Source organism: Gopherus evgoodei, chromosome 4 (genome assembly GCF_007399415.2).
Source record: "Gopherus evgoodei ecotype Sinaloan lineage chromosome 4, rGopEvg1_v1.p, whole genome shotgun sequence".
Lineage (NCBI taxonomy): Eukaryota > Metazoa > Chordata > Testudines > Testudinidae > Gopherus > Gopherus evgoodei.
The window spans coordinates 78,613,516-78,633,040 of NC_044325.1; the positions used below are offsets into that span (position 1 = coordinate 78,613,516).

At 49.1% G+C, this 19,525-nt stretch overlaps 1 protein-coding gene across 1 annotated transcript in view; it reads right to left on the bottom strand.

Moving 5' to 3' along the window:
- CD82 (CD82 molecule) overlaps positions 1 to 19,525 on the bottom strand; it is a 65,728-nt gene that overhangs the window by 7,033 nt on the left and 39,170 nt on the right. The window contains exons 3-6 of the mRNA XM_030559990.1: positions 15,684 to 15,756; positions 11,770 to 11,894; positions 9,603 to 9,677; positions 1,978 to 2,085 (exon numbers count right to left, since the gene is read on the bottom strand). Coding sequence (XP_030415850.1) covers positions 1,978 to 2,085; positions 9,603 to 9,677; positions 11,770 to 11,894; positions 15,684 to 15,756 — 381 coding nt within the window. The remainder of the gene's footprint in view (positions 1 to 1,977; positions 2,086 to 9,602; positions 9,678 to 11,769; positions 11,895 to 15,683; positions 15,757 to 19,525) is intronic.

Consider the following 19,525-nt stretch of genomic DNA (forward strand, 5'->3'; position numbering starts at 1 on the left):
AGTGCTGATTAACAGAACTGGATCCCAGACTAATTCCTGTTCACTCACATGACAGGCTTTGGGAATGCAAGTCTCCCTGCTGCTGAAATGGATTCTAAGGAGGACAGGGGACTCCATCTCCATGGCCCAAACAGTCCTCTGTAAGGCTGTCAAAGAAACATGACTATGATGGTAGATTGTGGCTTGGAGTTTTCCTTTAGCATCCAAATGGAGACCTACACAATGCGACTCTCCATCATCATCTGCCCCACAGACCATGTGAAGTGCTTTTTAGTGCATGGGAGTGTCAATCCCCAATAGTCAGGATGAAAACAAACGTTAACAGGTGTCTAAATCAGCCTTGAGTAGGAGTGCTCTGCCTCCACATTTATGCTTGGATTATACAACACTGTCCCATTTCAGCTGCTTGGGGAGCCTCTGCCTCCACATTTATGCTTGGATTATACAACACTGTCCCATTTCAGCTGCTGGGGGAGCCAGCACATTTGGATTCACTGCCCTCTTGCCAACATGGCTCTGTTCAAGCTCAACCTGTTTTCTTTTTGTCCTATCTCCTTCCCCTCTATGCCTGGACCCTCCCCGGACTTGGTCTTGTCACGCCTCCATTCTCCAAGCCAAACCTCCCAGACCATGCTCTTTCCAGAAAGCATAGACATTGAAACAAACAAGAGCCATGTCACTAGAGAGTCCCTTGTTTTTACGGCATCCTTTCCTGATCCTTGGTTTGTATTTATCCTAGCTAGATTGCAAGCTCTCAAAAGGCAGGGCTCTTACTCTCCTGTTTAGCTGCAGTACTGTGATTTTGCAGGCATGTAAACATGACTGACATGCTCAAATGCTGAACCAGGACATTAGCTTTCCCCACCAGCTGTTCAAGCAGGGACCTTGATGCCAAGAGCAGAACCCATGGGCAGCTGGATGGTTCTCAGCAATACTGGCACCTGCAGATAAGATACCACATCCTAGGGAGTAGGGCAACAGATTCAGCTGGGCTGCCTGGCATTAAACCTTCAGTTTAGTTCAGTATCAAGAAATTAATCCCAGCAAAAGGTGTCAGTGGAGTATTAAGGCATACTTTGGTGTTGGAGCAATGGAGTACAAAGTAGTGGAGGTGGAGTACCTCTGGAGAGTAAGGCTCAAATCCCCTTTGTCTGACCTACTATGCAGTACCCACCCTCCATCCCTACCCCTTTGGGTCAGGCAGCTGCAGGGCCTTGCCTGAGAACAGCAGCCAACATGGTCTCTCAGCAAGTAGGTGCTCAAATCCTGTACAGCTGGCTGTGCTGCTTGGCCAGATGGCAGGGCCCAGTGCCGTTCCCCTCCTCAACAGGCACAGTTCTACAAACACTAATGAGAACAAGGAAGTCCTTTCCAGTAATAGCTTCCTAGTGCATGAGCCAAGTGCTGCAGCTGGAGAGAACCATGGTGAGAGTAATGCCAGGCGAGAGCCACGGGGCCAGACTGGAAGAAGTGTTCAACAGGGAGAGTAATTAACCACTGGAACAATTTACCCAGGATCATAGTTGGTTCACCATCATGGGAGATTTTTTAAAATCAAGACTGGATGTTTTTCTAATCACTCTGCTCTAGCAATTACTTTGGGGGAAGTTCTGTCATCTGTGTTACACAGGAGGTCAGACTAGAGGATCACAATGGTTCCTTCTGGCCTTGAAATCCATGAACAGAGATTCAACACAACTGGCTAGGGAAGGGATTCCTGGAGTCCACTGGCAAGGAGGCTGGAGGGCATAAGGGCTGCATGTCAGCACTGAAGGGGGTGCAAGGACTGGATTAGTTGGGGCCATGAGACAGGCTGGGAGGCAGTCAAGGTAAGGGGTTGCTTGAGTTTACCCAGCACCTCCCCTACTCTCAGTCTGACTAGCAGCACCTCACTTTTGTCCAGTGCCAACGTTTGCCAGCCCACCACCAGATCCAGCATAGTCTTTTCTCCTCACCATCCCTAACTCGATGACTCACCTGTTCCTGCACATAGTCCCATGCATCCTGGATGCTCTTTTTGCCTTGATTATCAGGGTCATAATCCCGAATGAGGTCACGGACCACGATGGACACTTCTGCTTTCAGCTGGCAAAGGAAAGAAGAGGGTTAAACACAGGTCAGTCAAGATTGCTGCCCATGCTCTGGAGTTTGCACTTGCTTCTCCAGGGTTAAAGATGGGAGACTATCAGCCGGGCTGTGCAACTTGCTCTGCAGGATTAGGCAAGTGGGTTCCCCTCTCAGTAGACAGAGGCTAAACACACTGACTTACTAACGAAGCCTCAAAGCCCAGGGTATTTGCAAATTACATTGACATCCGCAGTGACTGACCAAGTCCAAATGAAGATGCTGGGCATTAGGGCAAGATTACATACAGGGAAGTGCGCTGACTCCCTCCGCCTCTTTTCAAGGAGTCAGAGCTGACTGGAAAGGTGGTGCAGATGTAAGTTTGGCCAGCTTCCTCCCCGAGACCCACCTGGACAGACCATTGTATCTGCAGCCAGCACTGTGGGAATTAGAACCCAAGTATGGAACTAGCCTCCCCTCCCCTGCTGCACTGTGCAGGGGCCAGCAAGGGTTTCCCTACTCAGCCTTCGGTGAGGGCAGCAGCCAAGGCCCCTTGCTGGTAATTTTTCTGACAGATTGTACTAACTGGAGAGCCCAGCTACATCTTAGGGTGCAAATGGTAAACCCCAAACATGTCTTGCTCTAGATCTCCCTCCCCATGAGTACATACTCCACCGCCACACTGCCATTCATACCCACCCAGAGCCTGACCAGCAGAGCAAGCTAGTCACTCTCAGCACCACCTTCCTCGTGGTCAGTCCCACGCCCGCAACTCCCACTGCCCAAGAGTCTCAGGTCCTCCTCAGTCACTACTCTGGACACAACAGCAGCAGCCGCCAATGCCAGGGGAAAGGATCAGGTCAGAAGGAGCATGGGGAAAACTAGAGATTGCGTTAGAGACAGGAGCAAAGTTGATTTCCACCATAAGCATTTGCAATGCGGCGCCTCCCCCACCCCATCAAGTTCAGTGGGGGTGACAAAATAGGCACCACTGAAGTGGTCCTGGAGTTGGCATTTCCAAGCCAACCCAAGGTTATTGTAACCTGCCTGGAGCAGCCATCCATCCACTTTTTGGTATAAAGTGACCTGGCCCAGCCAGCTTCAGCAATAGTATTTACTGCTGCAGCTGCACAAGCTGCCTCAGGGAAAAAAAAAAAAAAACCTCATCTCAAAGCCAGGGCTGGTCAGGACTCAGCATCAGGCAGCATTGTGTGTTCCTAGGGAATCTACAGCTTGGCTTTCTGTGGGGACAGCCAGGTTCAGTCACACAGATAGGAGTCACATGATCTCTCCTCTTCCCTCAGCTGACTTCTAACCTTCTTCCCCTTCATTCTTGGCAAACCAACTTCTCCTCCCACCCCCTTCCCCAAGTCAAGGGGAAATGACAGCAATTTGACCTGGTTCCTGCTAATGAGATTGGCCTCCGCTGCTTCAGTAAGCTCAAAAGTTTACTGAACTTTTGGGCTGCCTTCTCCCCACCTCTCTGCAGAGGCAGGCAAGAAGAGCTACTTGTCTACCCTGAACCCCACCCAGGAAGTCAGCTGCTAGCCTGCACATTCAGTCAAAGCAAGCTCAGCTCAGCAAGAAGACTGAGCCCAGTTCAAGTGCTTCAGTCCCAGATTTTGTGATCAGCTCCATTACTGCTGACAGCATGACACAGGCCTGAACCATAGCCCCAAGATCTGAGGCTCTCAGAGCTCAAGGAAAAGCTCTGCTCATGCACAGCTCTAGCTTTTAATTGCTGTGCATAATCTGTGCCAATCACATGAGGATGCGCTGCCTGGGGGGTTAAGGGAGAAGAGTCTCAAGTGGCTCTAGTTCTAAGCTAGGGGATTTTGTACAAATGTAACCCACACACTTCCTGTGTGAGGTGTTCTGTCCCATCTAGTGGCACTGAGACCACTTCGAGAGAGAAAATGAGTCTGCTCGACAGCCCTAGCTCACAGCCACTTGGTTTTTAGCTCATGCACTAAGCTCCAGAGGCCCCAGGTTCGATCCCGCCTGCTGACGACCGGGGTCTGTCAACCTTACACCAGCATTGCGAGGAACTGCAGGTAATTATAAACCAAGGATTAGTGTGTGTTTCAGAAAGAATTGGGGGGGTTAATTACACAGGAAGTACAGTTCTGGAGAGTGAACCTAGGGCAACCTGTTTTCAAGTATAACTGGCAGAGCAAGTCAAGAATGAACACAGGCATCCAGAGTTAACACCTAGCCCCCTGTGTGTCACCAGGGCAACTAACTGAAAGAGCAGCAGGCTGGAAAAGCATGTTGAACAACTTTCAATACCCACCCCCCTTTACGACACCAAAAAAACCCATTGCTGTTTATCACTGGTGTTATACAGAGCTAGAGTAGGAAAATGGCTTAAAGTTAGCTGCATGAGGAGGATATTGCCCCCCATGTAACAGTGACCATGCAATTTTTCAACTTCCCTTTCTCATTACTGCACAAACCAATCACTGCACTAAGGGAAGAAATCTGAGTCTGGCCTGCACAGTTACATTCACTATATTATTCATGCACTTAGCGATGGAAGAGGCCCCAGAGGTCATCCAGTCCATCTCTCTAGGACCAATGCTAGATCGTTCTCTCCGGAACACTACATTTTTGTCAGGTCCGGTTTTAAATGCATATCAAGTGATGGGGCTCCCATCCCCTCTCTGAGAAATTATTCCCCAATCAGTTCCAATCCTTCAGCTGAGGCACACATTACAGCCCCTTAGCCGGAGACAAGCCCCTGCATACACCACAAAATTGGCAAATAGGGCATAACAACTCTCCTATTCTTAAGTTGTTTAGAGCTAGGTTGCAAAAGTCCCACAGAATATGGCACAGGATAGTAGTTGTACAACTTTTTTTTTCTGGCGACCCACTTGAAGAAAATTGTTGACGCCCGTGACCCAATGGAGCTGGGGATGAGGGGTTTAGGATGTGGGAGGGGCTCAGGGCTGGGGTGTGGAGATGAGGGCTGTGGGGGGGTGGGTCAGAAATGAAGATTCAGGAATGAAGGGGGGCTCTGGGCTGGGGCAGGGAGTTGTGGTGTAAGAGGGGGCTCTGAGCTGGAGGTGCAGGCTCTGGGGTAGGGCAAGGGATGAAGGGTTTGGTGTGCAGGAGAGAGCCCTAGATTTTGGGGGGCTCAGGGCTGGATGTGGCAGGTTCTAGGGTGGGGCTGGGGACAAGGGGCTTGGGGTGCAAGAAGGGGCTCCTGGTCAGCAGCGCAGCAGGGGTGCTAAGGCAGACTTCCCGCCTATCCTGGCACCGCAGACCACGCTGTGCCCCGGAAGCAGAGGCATGCGCAAGTAGCTCCACGTGGCTCTCACCCGCAGGCACCGCCCCCTCCAGCTTGGCCAATGGGAGTCCAGAACCAGTAATCGGGGTGGGGATAGTGTGCAGAGCCCCATGGCCTCCCCACCTGCTGCTGGCCACTTCTGGGGCACAGCCCAGTGCAGTGTCAGAACAGGTAGGAACTAGCCTGCCTTAGCTGGGCAGCACCAAAGGGACTTTTAATGCCCTGGTTGGTGGTGCTAACCAGAGCCGCCGTGACCCAGTGCCCTACATTCTGCGACTCAGTACTGGGTCACAACACGCAGTTTGAAAGCCACCGGCATAGGAAGCAAACTGAACTAGGCTAGATGAGATCTAAAAGGGACTTTCTAGCACTAATGTTTAGGATTCTATGATCTATGGAGGGGCAGTGAGTGACTGTACTGAGATCTATCATTAAACAGCAACACAGCTTGAAGAGTAGAATGTAGTTTGTCAAATGTATATTACTGTTTTGGGAGCTACCAGTCTCCCGTGCCTTTCAGCTGCAAAGAGCCCATACCTGTTTCATTAACAAGAGTCAAACGTAAGGAAGAAGGGGGTGTTGTGCTGACAGCTGTATACCTAGAGTCTTTACTGCAAAACAAAGGTGTGTTCTTTACTCAGGTTAAAGAACAGCAGTGAAGAGATGCCAACTCTGCTTTTCACTCAGCTTAAGCTGGGGGATGAACTTGAGTTGTCATATAGTCATTACTATTTTAACCCATGTTAAACCAATACCTGTCAGCTCACCCAAGTTAAGAACACTTTGAGACAGACACATCTATAGTGGAGATGATACTCCACCCACCTCCCTTGGACAGCATTGTGTGGAAGCCTCATTGCCACTACACACTGCTGGAGGATCAGGGAGACTCACTCAAGTCTTCACAATTAGCCCATCTGTTGCTAGGGCAACCCTGAGGCAATGGACCTTGACGTTATCATGTGATGGGCCAGAACTTTAGACCAAGGTAGACAGAAGGGACAGCAAGCTACAACATTCCCAGCCAAAACCAGGCCTGGAGAAGAGGGGAAGGCAGGGAAAGAAAGAAAATACCTGGGTGACTTCTGAACTAATGGTTTCATACGGTGGCAGAGTGACCTAGTGGATAAAAGCACTGGACTGGGCCTCAGGAGACCTGGCTTCTATTCCCAGCTCAGCCACTGAACAGCAGGGTGACCTTGGCCAAGTCTTTTCACCCCCTCTGCCTCAGTATCCCCAAGCTGTAAAAATGGAGATAGTGATGTTACCGCCTTTGTAAAGTGTTATGAGATCTACTGATGAAAAATGCTTGGTATTTACTTTTGGACAAATCATACTTTCCTCGGAGCAGCTGTGCCAGATGGGGTATGGACATCTCTACTGAGAAGTGGAGGTACAGATTTGTCATGTACACTGCACTTCAGACCTGAAATAAATACTCTTTGTAAACACCACCCAGTCCAACCCCTCACTCTCCATCGCTGAAAGTTATTTCTAGCCAAGTTTATTGAATCAAAGAGAACGTCATTGTGGAAAATATCCTACATGCTAAGAAACAAACAAACAGTTTTGTGTAATTCTCAGCATACTTTACAGTACTTTCTTTGGACTCCTTCAGGAGAAGGGGCACTAAATAAAAGTAACATTCACAGCACCACAAGTGTAGATACCAATATGAAGCATGGCCTGTCGTGAGTCAGAGGGGCAGGAGAAATTCCGGCCCATAAAACTTGGGGGTGCTGCTCTGAAGATCTGTGCAAGTACCCCACAGAGCAGACCACACCTCAAGTTTAAGGGATCCTCTAAAAGGCTCTAATGTAGCCGTCCACATGAAGTTCAATTGCCTTGGATGGATGGCATGGGAGTGTTTGGAATCTCAGCTCAGGAGCCCAACTACCCCATTTCCTCCACAGAAGGGGTGAAAGTATCCAAGCAGCTCTGCCACTGGCTCCTGCAGCAAGGTGATGCCCTTATTGTATGGTCAATTCCCCTATACTGCTGCCAATATCAGCTGCTTGCAAGAAATTCCAGCGTAGACAAAACCTTGCAGTTTTACTGGTGAAGTGTTGAACAGTGCAGAGAGGAAGGAGCGTTAAGGAGAGTATTGGGGTGGGTGGCAAGGAAACCACACTTGCCTTGCTGAGCCAAAGCTGATCACACCCAGGAGAAAAGCAGTAATTTCCCCCTACTTTTCATCAGAACTGGGGCTGTTCTCTGATGCAGCACATGCAAATGTCTGTTCCGCTCCCCACACCAGCTAATCAGTGTTTTCCACTTCTCCCCCCTAAGTGCAATCAATGCAGCAGAGAGCAAGCCATCTGTGAGCACAGGTGATTAGGAAGCCAGCTCATACAGCTGCTCTTGCTCACCACAGCCCACTGCAGGAAATTCGAGCTAGCTGAGTGGGAGCAGGGCAGCAAGTCTCAGAGCCCAGGTCTACCAACTCTGGCTCTCAGGGCTCATGCTGCAATGCTAAAAACAGCTAAGCAGAAATTTGGGTTTGGGCTCTGAAATCCACCCCACTCCAAGCTTCAGAGCCCAAACAGCTACACTGCTACTTTTAGTAATGTATCGTGAGCCCAAGTCTGTAGGCCTGAGCTCTGAGACTTAACATGGGTTTTAAAACAGTGTAATTACATCCTGTCAGACATAGGGCAGCACAATTATAATTCACCACTAGCCACATGATCTAGGTTTTAGGACAAGTGTTGCACTGACCCGCTAGAGGTCAGAGGAGGAGCTGCCTTGGGGAAGGAATCTAAGACTGCAACTGGATGTTGCAATGCTTTGAAGGGGATCAGCACTTTTGTCCTAGTCCCTTAGAGCTCTAGAAATGTAGGTGATGCTGCACAGATCGCAAGAAAAGATGTGATCCCTGGCCTAGAGAGCTGCAATAAAAAGCAGTTTCAATAGATAAAGGCCATGAGGCTTCAATAAGTAGTAAAGATGGAGACCCATCAGACTATGGGTTCTGCCCTGCTTCAAGGACAGAATGGATTCCCATACAGAGATTAGCTATTAACCCACTTACTCTGAAACTGAAAGTGTGGAAGAGTTTGAAATGCAAAAGCAATCCTGCATGGTCATGGGGAAGGGGATGGGAAATGAAGCAAGTGGACTGGGACAGGATAGCAACAGAGCAGAGTTGTAGGGACCCCCAGCATAGGAGGCAGGGTAGTTGGAAGAGAGCAGGCACGTGCACACAGACAGGACACTCCATAGCAGAAACCCAGCCAGCACAGACGGGAGAAAGAGCTACCATGTCTGGGAGCTGCTACTACCAACAGCCTTGCCAGTTTGGCGTTGGGATGGTTGCATAGGCCTGCGAGGGAGTAACATGGTTGCCCCAAACCTCATGGGAAAGACTTCTATAAGCACCACCCACCATATCTGCCTAGCTACTGCTCAAGTCCAAGCACCCAGTCAGTTACACACACCGATGGAAACTACAGAGTTAGTCTTTCCACTGGCAAGGAACTAAAATACACACTAAGAGCCCAATTCACAAATTCTCTACATTTCAACAGGGGGACAGGAAAGGGAGTTTCCCCAAGTCTGGATTTAGGCCCTGATGCTGCACCATTAGAGTCCATGGGAGCTTTGCTGTGGACTTCAGGTGAGCATAAAATGAAGCACTGAAGAACTGTCCCACAGAGGAACCACCTTTCTTCACTGCTCTTATTCTCAGACCAAATACAAGCCTGGGAGCAGACTGTCTCACTTGCTATTCTCATTCAGCTCTTCGAATGAGCCAAGCCCCAACACATGCAGCTCATTCTCTAAATGTAAATGGCAGCACATGGAGAGAGCTCATGAGCAGTGGGTAATCAGGACTGACATTGACAGGGTCCCAAAAATGGAGTGTTCCAGCAGTCGGTGGAATAAAGGGGATCTGCTGGCTGCATGGACTTGGTGGTGTCCAGATGAGGACATCAAGTTAAGTGTTTGGTACTTCTGATGGTACCCATGGGTGAAAAAATAAGGAACTTTCTAGTCCTTGGGTACATGGTGCTGCTGGGCCTGGCAGGCACATCGAGACAGACTGGACAACAGGGCAGATTGTGTATGGCGTTGAGGAGATAGCTTGGATGCGGAGAGAGCTTGACTCCATTGCCTGCACACAACATAACCAGGCTGGGAAAGTAAGCTTCCAGCCCCAAGCCAGATAGGATAAGGAGGAATGCAGGTCTGTGTCCCAATATCAACCCTTGTGTCTCCTGAAGGCTTATAAGGAAGTGAAACTTACTGCATCTCGCTGGAAATAGATGAGCAGGCCGGCAGCAACCTGAGCTAGGAGGATCAGCAGCAGACAGGTGATGTACTGGAAAAACAAAACAGAAGAGAAGGTGTTAACTCTGCTGGCTTCCAAAGCAAGTCTACATCTATGGGCAGCAACCTCAGTAGGGCTCAGGGTAAATTCTGACAATGCAGGCCTTTCACATAGGACTGAGCAGCGTTTAGTCTGGAGATTCCTGGCTAATCATGAAAATGAAGAGCTAACAGAAATAGCTAGAGTTAGTTGCCCAAAACACTTCAGTCATGGCCTGCAGCTCTACCTCCACCATTAGGCTAGCTGCTGGGCCTGGCAGGAGCAGACTCCACAGCAGGGAGATGAGCCAGTCTGGTAGGTAGGGGAGGCCCAATTACAGTGTCTGCATGTGACAGAACATGCCGAAGCTCGGACCTCTCTCTTCCCCCACATTCCAGCCCTGGGCCTCAAGGGCAGAAGTTGCTCATGGCACCAGAATGAGGGGTGGCTACGTGGCACGGCCTTGGACATTTTCCTCAGCAGGTGTGCTCAGATTAAAAAAAACAAAGTCAGTTTTACCAATCCATGGAATGGAGGAGACTAGTTAAGTTAATAAAATGTGATACGATTTTGTGCTGTTAAAGGAACAAACAAAAATTTATCTGAGCCATTCAGGAGAAGGCTGGGCATTGCACAGCACAATGTTGTTGGGTTGGGGTTTGGGGAGGAGGGGGAGCAGGAGGAAGAGAATAGAGAGACTGGGGTCACATTCCTGGTTGTAACCAAGGCCAGTGGAAGCCAGAGTGAGCCTGTAGACAGGCTGCTCAGGTCAGAGCTGCTGGACCAGGGCTGGCTACATAGCACCCAGACATTCGAGGGTGTGGCATGCATGCTTGTAAGCTGGCTGTGAGCATCCCAGGCTGTGAGCTACAGCAGCAAAGCACTGTAAGGCACCTAGGATTACAAGGAAATGGAGACAACCCCTTACTAGCCCTGCAGCATATGCAGCCTGCGCAGCTGTGTAGGGCACCTGAAAATTTGGGACACCACCACCGGGACAGCAGGTAAGAGTGCGTCAGCTCCTGCACACCCAGCGTTTGCTGCAGTCTCCTTAGGCAGGGGCCGTATTCAGAGCCAAATGTGCCAGTGTCGTGCATTCTGAGTGAGGGAGAGGATATGGGGTCTCTGCAGGGAACTGATTCTCCGCTGCCGTGAGGCAGGCTGGGCAGCTTGGTGTCCTTTGATGCCTCATACTTATCCCCTACCCCCACCTCGGGCTGCTGCAGCATCTGCTGTGTACAAAGCTCGGTGTGTGTCAGGAATGGGCGGAGGTTCTTCTGGGGGTCCACAAGTGGGGGCAATGGCTGTGCCCCAAGTCAGGCATAGGGGCATCAGCTGTCCGTAAATCCTAAGGACAGCTCTGCTAGCCTGGATTGCACCCCACATCTCATTACACCTGCACTGCAGCAGGAAGCAAGTCTCTTCTCACACCCACCCCCTTTATCCATCACTGCTGGCACAGTCTTGTTCTCCCAGGGCTGCAAGGAGGATGGAGGCAGGGAGAAGTCACCGAGGAAATTTTTTTCTGTGTAATTTATTACTGAGATGGGGAGAGAAAAATATACACTCAGGACCGGCGCGCTAGGGGTTTGAGCGCCCTAGGCGGACGGCAATTTCGCCGCCTCATGTGCTGGTTCCGCGGCTCTGGTGGAGCTGCCGCAGTGGTGCCTGAGGAGGGTCCGGCGCTCCGTGGCTTCGGTGGAGCTGCTGCAGTGGTGCCTGCAGCAGCTCCACTGGAGCTGCGCGAGCAGCCGACCGTCCGCAGACACGACTGTGGCAGCTCCACCAGAGCCGCCTGCCACCCCCTCTGGCAAAACGGCGCCCACCACTTATTCTGGTGCCCTAGGCGACCGCCTACGCTGCCTAAATGGTAGCGCCGGCCCTGTATACACTGCAGAGAAGAGAAAAGACTGCCATCTTGGCTAACAAAAGCCCCAACCAGCCTGAGGCTGCCCTGCTGATGGTTCGAGTCCCTAGACACTGGCTCACCACTCCTGCATCACTCTCAACAAAGAGATCACTGAGCCAGGGAGAAGCAGAGGACAGGGACATAACCTGAAGAGAAGTTGGAGAGGTGGAGTAAAGGCAGCAGTGATTCACTCACCAGACCCAAGAGGCATCGGACCTCATTGACCGCTCCAACACAGCCCAGGAACCCCATCAGCATGGTGACGGCCCCAACTCCAATGAGGATGTATGCACCGACCTTTAGTGATTCAGATGAAGTCTCTGTAGGAGACAGGGAGGGAAAGTCAGCCATCAATAGACAAGCACTTACAACCAAGTGTTTTGATTAATGCTTGTGCAGGCACTAAAGGCCCATATCCATGGCTGCAGGAGGGCTGACAGGAGTATTAGACAGAAACCTGAACAGAAAAGTTTGTCTGTGGGTAGAAAGATTGCCTCCCTTCTCCCAAACACTTTTGAACCTACAGTTACTCATTCAGCCTGCTTGTAAATCTCAGTAAAGGACTAGTTACACCTTAGCTTCATGTCTTACTTCTAATTCTCTGACTAACTCTCAGAGCAGACACTGGGACTCCTAGAGATGGGGCAGGAGCAACCCCACCTTTCTACCTCATCACTATTTCCCAAATTCTTAATATTCAATAACTGAATGTTGGGGAAAGTTCTACTCCTTTCCCTACCGAAGTGCTCCCTCTTTCATCTGCCTTTTCACATTAGAAATCCAGCTTTATACTTGTCCAGTTTCTTCCCATCCATTATGCAGGAAAGGAATACTGTGAAGGACCAGCTGACTAAATGCGTGAGCGAGAGAGAGAGAGACACACAAACAGACAGACACCCCCAACTGGCTTGCAGGGTGTTGGTTGGCCAAGGTAGGAGGTATTTGAGTTACTTGACAATTTGAATGTAGTGCTCTGATGCCAGTGGCCAGCCAGCTCTGTATAAAGGAGTTCAAGGATAAATTATTACAGATCCTGCCTAATTGCAGCTCCTGTTGCACAATCCATTGGCAGCCCTTGCACTTTCTTTGAATGGATGCTGCCCCCTTGCCTCCATTTACGGTACACCCAATTTGGAAGGTGTAACCTTCCTTACAGGGGAGGGGCTCAACTGTGGTTTCAGTCCTCACTTCCTTCCTGACTGTCCTTAAATAGCAATTGCAGAAGCCGCAGAACAGAGGCTTGCCTTTATGCTGGTCATGGAAGGAACATTCTTTGCAGACTGCCCACCCCTACAGAGAGGTGGGAGGGAGGCAGACAAAAGGGAGGTTAAAAAAGCATGTTTAACCTGCTTATAAGGAGCCTCACAGTGCCATAGAAAGACATTTTAGCAACAAAGGAGTTTCAGGATGCTGGGGAATTCTGGATGTCGCGTGACCAGTAAGGGAGGTTACAGGACTTACAAAGCTTGGTGATGCCTCTTCCTAGGTTGGGAGTCCCGGCAAACAACCCTACCTTAAATCAAGACTAGGCCCAGAAGAACATCATAGTTTCCCCGCCCCAGCTGTAACATGTACCCAATTGGTATTGGAAACACACATTCCACTAGAATGTTCTGGGAGGAAGGCAGGTAGCTACCAAGGCCAGAGTCATTCATTGGAATAGCTTGAGCCAGCTCTTAGACCAGACTGACAGACAGAGACAATCCCACACCATATATTATCCAGAACATTAGCACACCCCCTGCTCTCTTCCCCCCCTCCAAAAAAACCCAACAGCTTTGGAACTGAATGCAATGTCAAGACATCACATCTTGGACCCGTGACTGGACACGTTTGCCTTGCAGGGTGAAGTATTTATGGGGGTAGCCCTAAATCAAAGTCCAAGCTCACACTCTGCATGTTAGCAGAGAGCGCCACAAATCCCCTGTAGCAATGCAGGCACGACTGGGGCCTTTGAACATGTGTTGAAGCGCTTTACTGCTAGGAGGCAACTGATGGGCCATTTCCACATTTAAAAAAAAAAAAAAAATATTATTTCCAACCCCAGAGCCAAAGTCCTCAAAAGATCCCAGGCTCCTTGCTTGCAGCATCTTGGCTCTCGAAGAAAGATTCTGCAGACTCTACTGGCAGGAGATTCCTGCTTTCCATTCCCCCTTGCTCTATGTCTTCCCCTGTTCTGGGCAGGCAGCCAAAGGAGAACAGAGACACGTAGGCCCTTTCGGCAGCACGCTGGAAAGCCCTGCTGTGCAGAACTCTTCCCCAGTCTCTGGTAGGGTTACTAAATGCAGAGGGGAGGAAGAAAGAAGTACAGGAAAGAGGGGAGTAGGCAGAGAAAGAACTTAGTTTGGAAATCCCAGAGAAAGAAGCCTAAAGCACTGTGGTGCACATTCAGCAGAGATCAAGGGTAAAATAGGAAAACAGAGCTAAGACACAGAAAGACTGAGGCCAAGCAGAGCAAAGAGCAGCCAGTAGAGTCAAGTCAATGTGTTCCACACATTTTGTTAGTTTTAGGAGGGTGGTGAAGCACTGGAATGGGTTACTGAGGGAGGTGGTGGAATCTCCATCCTTAGAGGTTTTTAAGGCCTGGCTTGACAAAGTCCTGACTGGGATGATTTAGTTGGGCTTGGTCCTGCTCTGAGCAAGGGGTTGGACTAGATGACCTCCTGAGGTCTCTTCCAACCCTAAATCTTCTATGATTCAACGGTGCTGTGCCAACAGAGGTTCAAATCATAGATCTATGGTGTCATCCAGTTTAACAGGAACAGGTGTTTCCTTCTGGAATTCTGTAAGTAGATAGGCCCTGAGCAAACCCCTATGGCTGCAAGTGTAAAGGGATGCATCTCCATTCACAACCTCATTGCTGTAGCCCCCTGGTGATTCTTCCCCTTGTAAAAGCTGAAGTAGCAACCCAGATCCTGCAGTAAAATAATGCAAGGCTCAATGATTTGGGGCTGTTCCAGCATTTAGTATAGGGGTCCATCCCCCTTCCCTTCAACAGGTCACATTTTCCAGAAAGCCGCCTCATGGCATCCAAACTGCACATCTCTACAGATTCATGGCATATGGCTGGGTAGCCAATGCCACCTGCAGAGTCACTGGATAGCGAGTTGGATGCAGCATGGCAGCTACTGCTACTCCTCACTCCCTGGAATAAAGCCGAACCACAGTAGCTTGCGTGCAAGGCTAGGCTCACACAGCCTCGATCCACAATTCTGGAGATGTGAGAAGCGCTTATGAAATAAAAATACCCAATACTTTAAATACAAGAAAGCCACAAACATGTGACCTCTGTTGTGGGTGACAACTACCCAACTAACCAAAAGCCCTTTAAATCTCACCCCAATCCAGGTTCAGTTAAGCTAGTTCAAATTTTCTTGGCTGCCACAGAATGCCTTGACCCCACTGAACAGGCCCAAGTCACCCTTTCCTGACTGGGTATTTGTGAGTGAGGAGATTACTACTACACATGCAGGGGGCTGTGAATGTCAGGCTAGAATATGGGTTTAAGAACAGCGAGAGGAAAAAGCTCCAATGAAGAATTAAATACAGATCCCAGTTAACAACCAAAATTAAATGTATCTATGTGTAATCCACTGCATTTCAGCAAACAGCTTGACAATCAGCTGCTCCTTTTGCTGTCTCCCAAGACCCATATCCTCTGGGGATTAAATATTCAGGCAGAAAACAGTCTCGCTGCACAGCCCTGGGCACACTGAAAGTAACTAGATAAAGTAAGAACACATTTGAACTGGGGGCCCAGCAAGTAGCAATGGTCCAGCCACGTGGCTTGTAATGTATTTATCTGGAGCTAATGTCTGGGCAAAGATCTAGAATTTCTCAAGAGTTTTTATTTCGAAGTAGTTTCTCTGAATGGGGCACACTTTAAGGTTACTATCCCTGGACTGATCCAATAGCCCCCCTAAACAAGATTAAACACTGATGTTCTTCTAGAAGCCAGTCTTTGCTTAGGACTATGTTCCTTGGCATAGCACAAGGTAGAAGTCCCTCCCATGCCTTTGTATTTAAAGAGCTAAACACACAGAGGGACCAATCTCCCACAGGATATAAATCAGAAGATAAAAAGGGAGAAGAATGAATCATGGCCTTACGCAGAACTGAAATGAAACTGCTTCTGTCGACTAAGATCCACACTCCAAAGCCCAGGATCACAGCACCCAGGATCTGAAAGAGCAAGAAGAGTGAAAGTCACTAGTTAAAAACAAACAGAACAAAAACAAACAAACAAACAAAAAAAAACACACCACAGAGTGGGGGACTGGTGGCTAAGAGCAAAACAGCAGGAGTCCCACTGTTCCCATCCTTCCTCTCATTACACACCCTTCCCCAAGACCAAGCAAACAAGATTAAACAGTCACTCCCAGAAGTAGTCCTAGCTAGCAGCACACAGGCTCTAGGTTCTGCTGTTTGGAGATTATTCATGTAGTGCTTTAGTTATACATGGTGCTGCAGGAGAGGAGAGCTGGAACAGACAGTCAAAAGGCTCTTTGCCGTGAAAGGCTTGGAGTGAGTCTCAAGGCACAATTTGTACAACTGCAGAGCAATGCTGTCGAAAAAGAGCAGCAAGAGGCAGGTATGTGTCACACACACGTAAGCATTATAGGAGCTCTTGGACAGAGAAAGGCCTGCTGCTTGATCCAGGGTTGTGCTTTCACAGGGATGGGGAATCACCTACCTAATCCTATGGGGTGCCTTACAATAGGGACCCTCCAAGGGAGCATCAGTTAGGTCTAATGGACATGCCAGACCTCTTATTTGTGACTCAAGCCTAAGTGCAAAGCATCAAATGCAGAAATCAGTGCTGCCGAGCTTGGGCTCCTATGAGTAACATGCCAAACCAGAAAGCTCATCTCCAAGGAACAAAGCCACAAGCTATGGTGCATGAGGGCGACAGCTGAGCTTCTGGCATGTGGCCAAGACATGGACAGGGAAACTGGACAGACAAACACCACAACCAAAACTCATAACACTCCACTGGCTAGCAAACTCTGGGGATAGCACAGACCAGAAAGAGCTGGTTGTTCCAGAGAGAAGCAGCAGCAGCCCATCCCCAACCACCACAAAGCCTGCCTGGGGTGAGGATTAGCAGTAACACATTTCTCATCTGGAGCTGGGCATTTCTGATGAGAGGATAAATAGGCACCAGATTGATTGTGGTTACATTTTGTTACATGCACACAACTTCCCTGGCCCTTATACTGAGAGTTAGGTACTTGCCTTGTACCACAGTATCTTTTATATTGGGTTAATTCCAACAGCTAGTACTGCAGTGCCCAGATACCCCATTCAGCATCACAGCCCACTGCACAAATGAAGGGCAGAGTCCCTATACCTTCAAAGCAGCACACAGATCAGGCTCTCATTCGTTTGTTTAACTGCAAAAGGCACACTCAGAACAGAGTTTTACAGCTGTGATCTGAAGTGCGAGGGAAGGAGACTCAGGGCAAAAATAGAGAGGCAGTTCCAGATGGCAGGAGCTGCCGAGAAGGTTCTTGAACCAAACAGTGACAAGACTGCAGGACAGAGGATAGATGAGCCAAGAGAGGAAGATGCAGATTATGGGCCAGCTGGAGTGTGTTCAGAGGTTTGTAGAAACAAGGGAAATGAGAAGCTAGCTCCTGAAATTCCCCTTCCCATATGTTTTCAAAACTGTTGTAACTTCCTCACCAATGCAACAAACAGACTTGCACCGCTGTGTCTCATACCAGGTGGTGTCCATGGAACTGGAGTGTAATCACACCACACAAGAACCTGCTTTCCATTTTCTTGCTTAGGGGACAGCATGCATGGCTGGGAGGGGAGCTTGGTAGCTGTGCTGGTGGCAGGTGACCAAGAAGGATAAGAAACTCAACCAAGTTAAAGCAGAATTAAGTGGCAAATAAGTTACATGCAGACAAGGGGGAGAGTGAAAGAAATTGCACCTCAGTGGAGGAAAGCTTGCAAAAGGCTATACATTGTAAGGGGTAGGAGGACTGAATCTTGCAGTGCACATTAGCGCCCACTTTTAAGCTGGACTCTGTTTAGCCCAATACTGGAAAAATGCCACATTGGCCGTCTTCCAGTGGGCCTGAGCACACTGCAGTATCTCAGGGCAGGGTTGGGACCGCATATCAAGCCAGGGAGTCAGCTAAAACGCAAGACAGATGGATGAAGGAAAATCTCAGCTAACATGGCATTCCTAGGGATAGATGAATTTACAGATAGAGATATTGTCTCCTGCTTAACTCTCAGTTCCTCAAAAATATTCATATGACTTTCTTATGGAGCAGTGATCTTGGGGTGTCAACCTATGTTCTCCCATTGCTGACAAAAAACAGAACTACTTCTTAGTTGTGTTCCTGGGAGGCTATTTGTTATGAGGCACTGGGACCATCTACAGCCTCTGTTCAGTCTGCCTTTTGCTCTAGTCTGCAAATCTTGTGCTTGCAGGAAGTTGCTGTAGGAAAACAGAGGGGCGGGGGAAGAGAGGAGAAAGGAAAGAGACAGGCTGTCCTATGGCTGCATTGCAGTCCCCGACAGAATTTCAGTTCCACTCCATGTCTATGCCAATTCACTGAGCACAGTAGTAGGGTTGCTCCTTCCACTAGTTCAAGTGCAACATCTTCCTTATTCTGTCTGTGGGTGGGAACTCAGTGATCAGTGAACTTCAATGGATTAAGCAAGGGTTGTAGGACACACCATATCCCCCTACAGGAGGGGACAGGATTCTAGCCAGGGCTCCTGTCAGAGTGAAAAGTGTCAGCCTTGCTACCCAGCACTGAAAATAAACTCACTTCAGTGACACACCAAGCCAAGCCTACTGGAAAGTGGCAATTATGGCCTCATATTGTACTTCCTTTAGCAGGATAATTACAGGGCCCAGCTCAGTGCTATCTTGGGATGACACTGTGGTGTGTCAAGATGGACTAGGGTCATGTTCTGCCTAACGGAACAGCTAGTCTGAGGGTTGGATTTTAAACTTTGGGGTTTTGTTCAGGGGGACTTTGCACCTCACTCACATATATGTTAAGAGGAGGGTAGGACAGAGAACTGTGCAGCAGAAACACCTCCTCTACTCCCCACACATCTCAGTCCATCCTCATAGGGTCTATGTTGCACAGGGCTGCACATGGCAGAGGCTTCCAATAAGGCTGAAGTTATGATCCTGCAATACGGACAGCAAGTCTGTTTGACTGAGGCTGGGAGCCCCCATCCCCACTGGAATCATGGACCTCAAAGTGAAAGGAGCAGCAGCAGCCACTTGCTCAGCTTACTTGGTTCAGAGATGAAGCTAGATGGTTAAAGCAGGTGGTCTTCCCTTGACTGCAAATCTACTCTTCACCATCCACTGTATAAAAAAGCCACACCTGGAGAGCAACATACCATGGAATACATACAGACTCAGGGTAGGTCTACACTACAAGATTATTCCAATTTTACATAAACTAGTTTTGTAAAACAGATTGTATAAAGTCGAGTGCACGCGGCCACACAAAGCACAATAATTCGGTGGTGTGCGTCCATGTACCGAGGCTAGCATCGATTTCTGGAGAATTGCACTGTGGGTAGCTATCCCGTAGCTCCCGCAGTCTCCCCCGCCCATTGGAATTCTGGGTTGAGATCCCAATGCATGATGGTGCAAAAACAGTGTCGCGAGTGATTCTGGGTAAGTGTCGTCACTCATTCCTTCCTTCGAGAAAGAAACAGCAGACAATCATTTCGTGCCTTTTTTCCCTGGATTGCTATGGCATCTGCCAGAGCATGGCAACCACGGAGCCTGTTTTGCCTTTTGTCACTATGTCTACTGGATGCCGCTGACAGAGGCGGTACTGCAGTGCTACACAGCAGCATTCATTTGCCTTTGCAAGATAACAGAGAAGGTTACCATCCCTATTGTACTGTCTGCTGTGCCATTGTAAATTGGCGATGAGATGACGGTTATCAGTCATTCTGT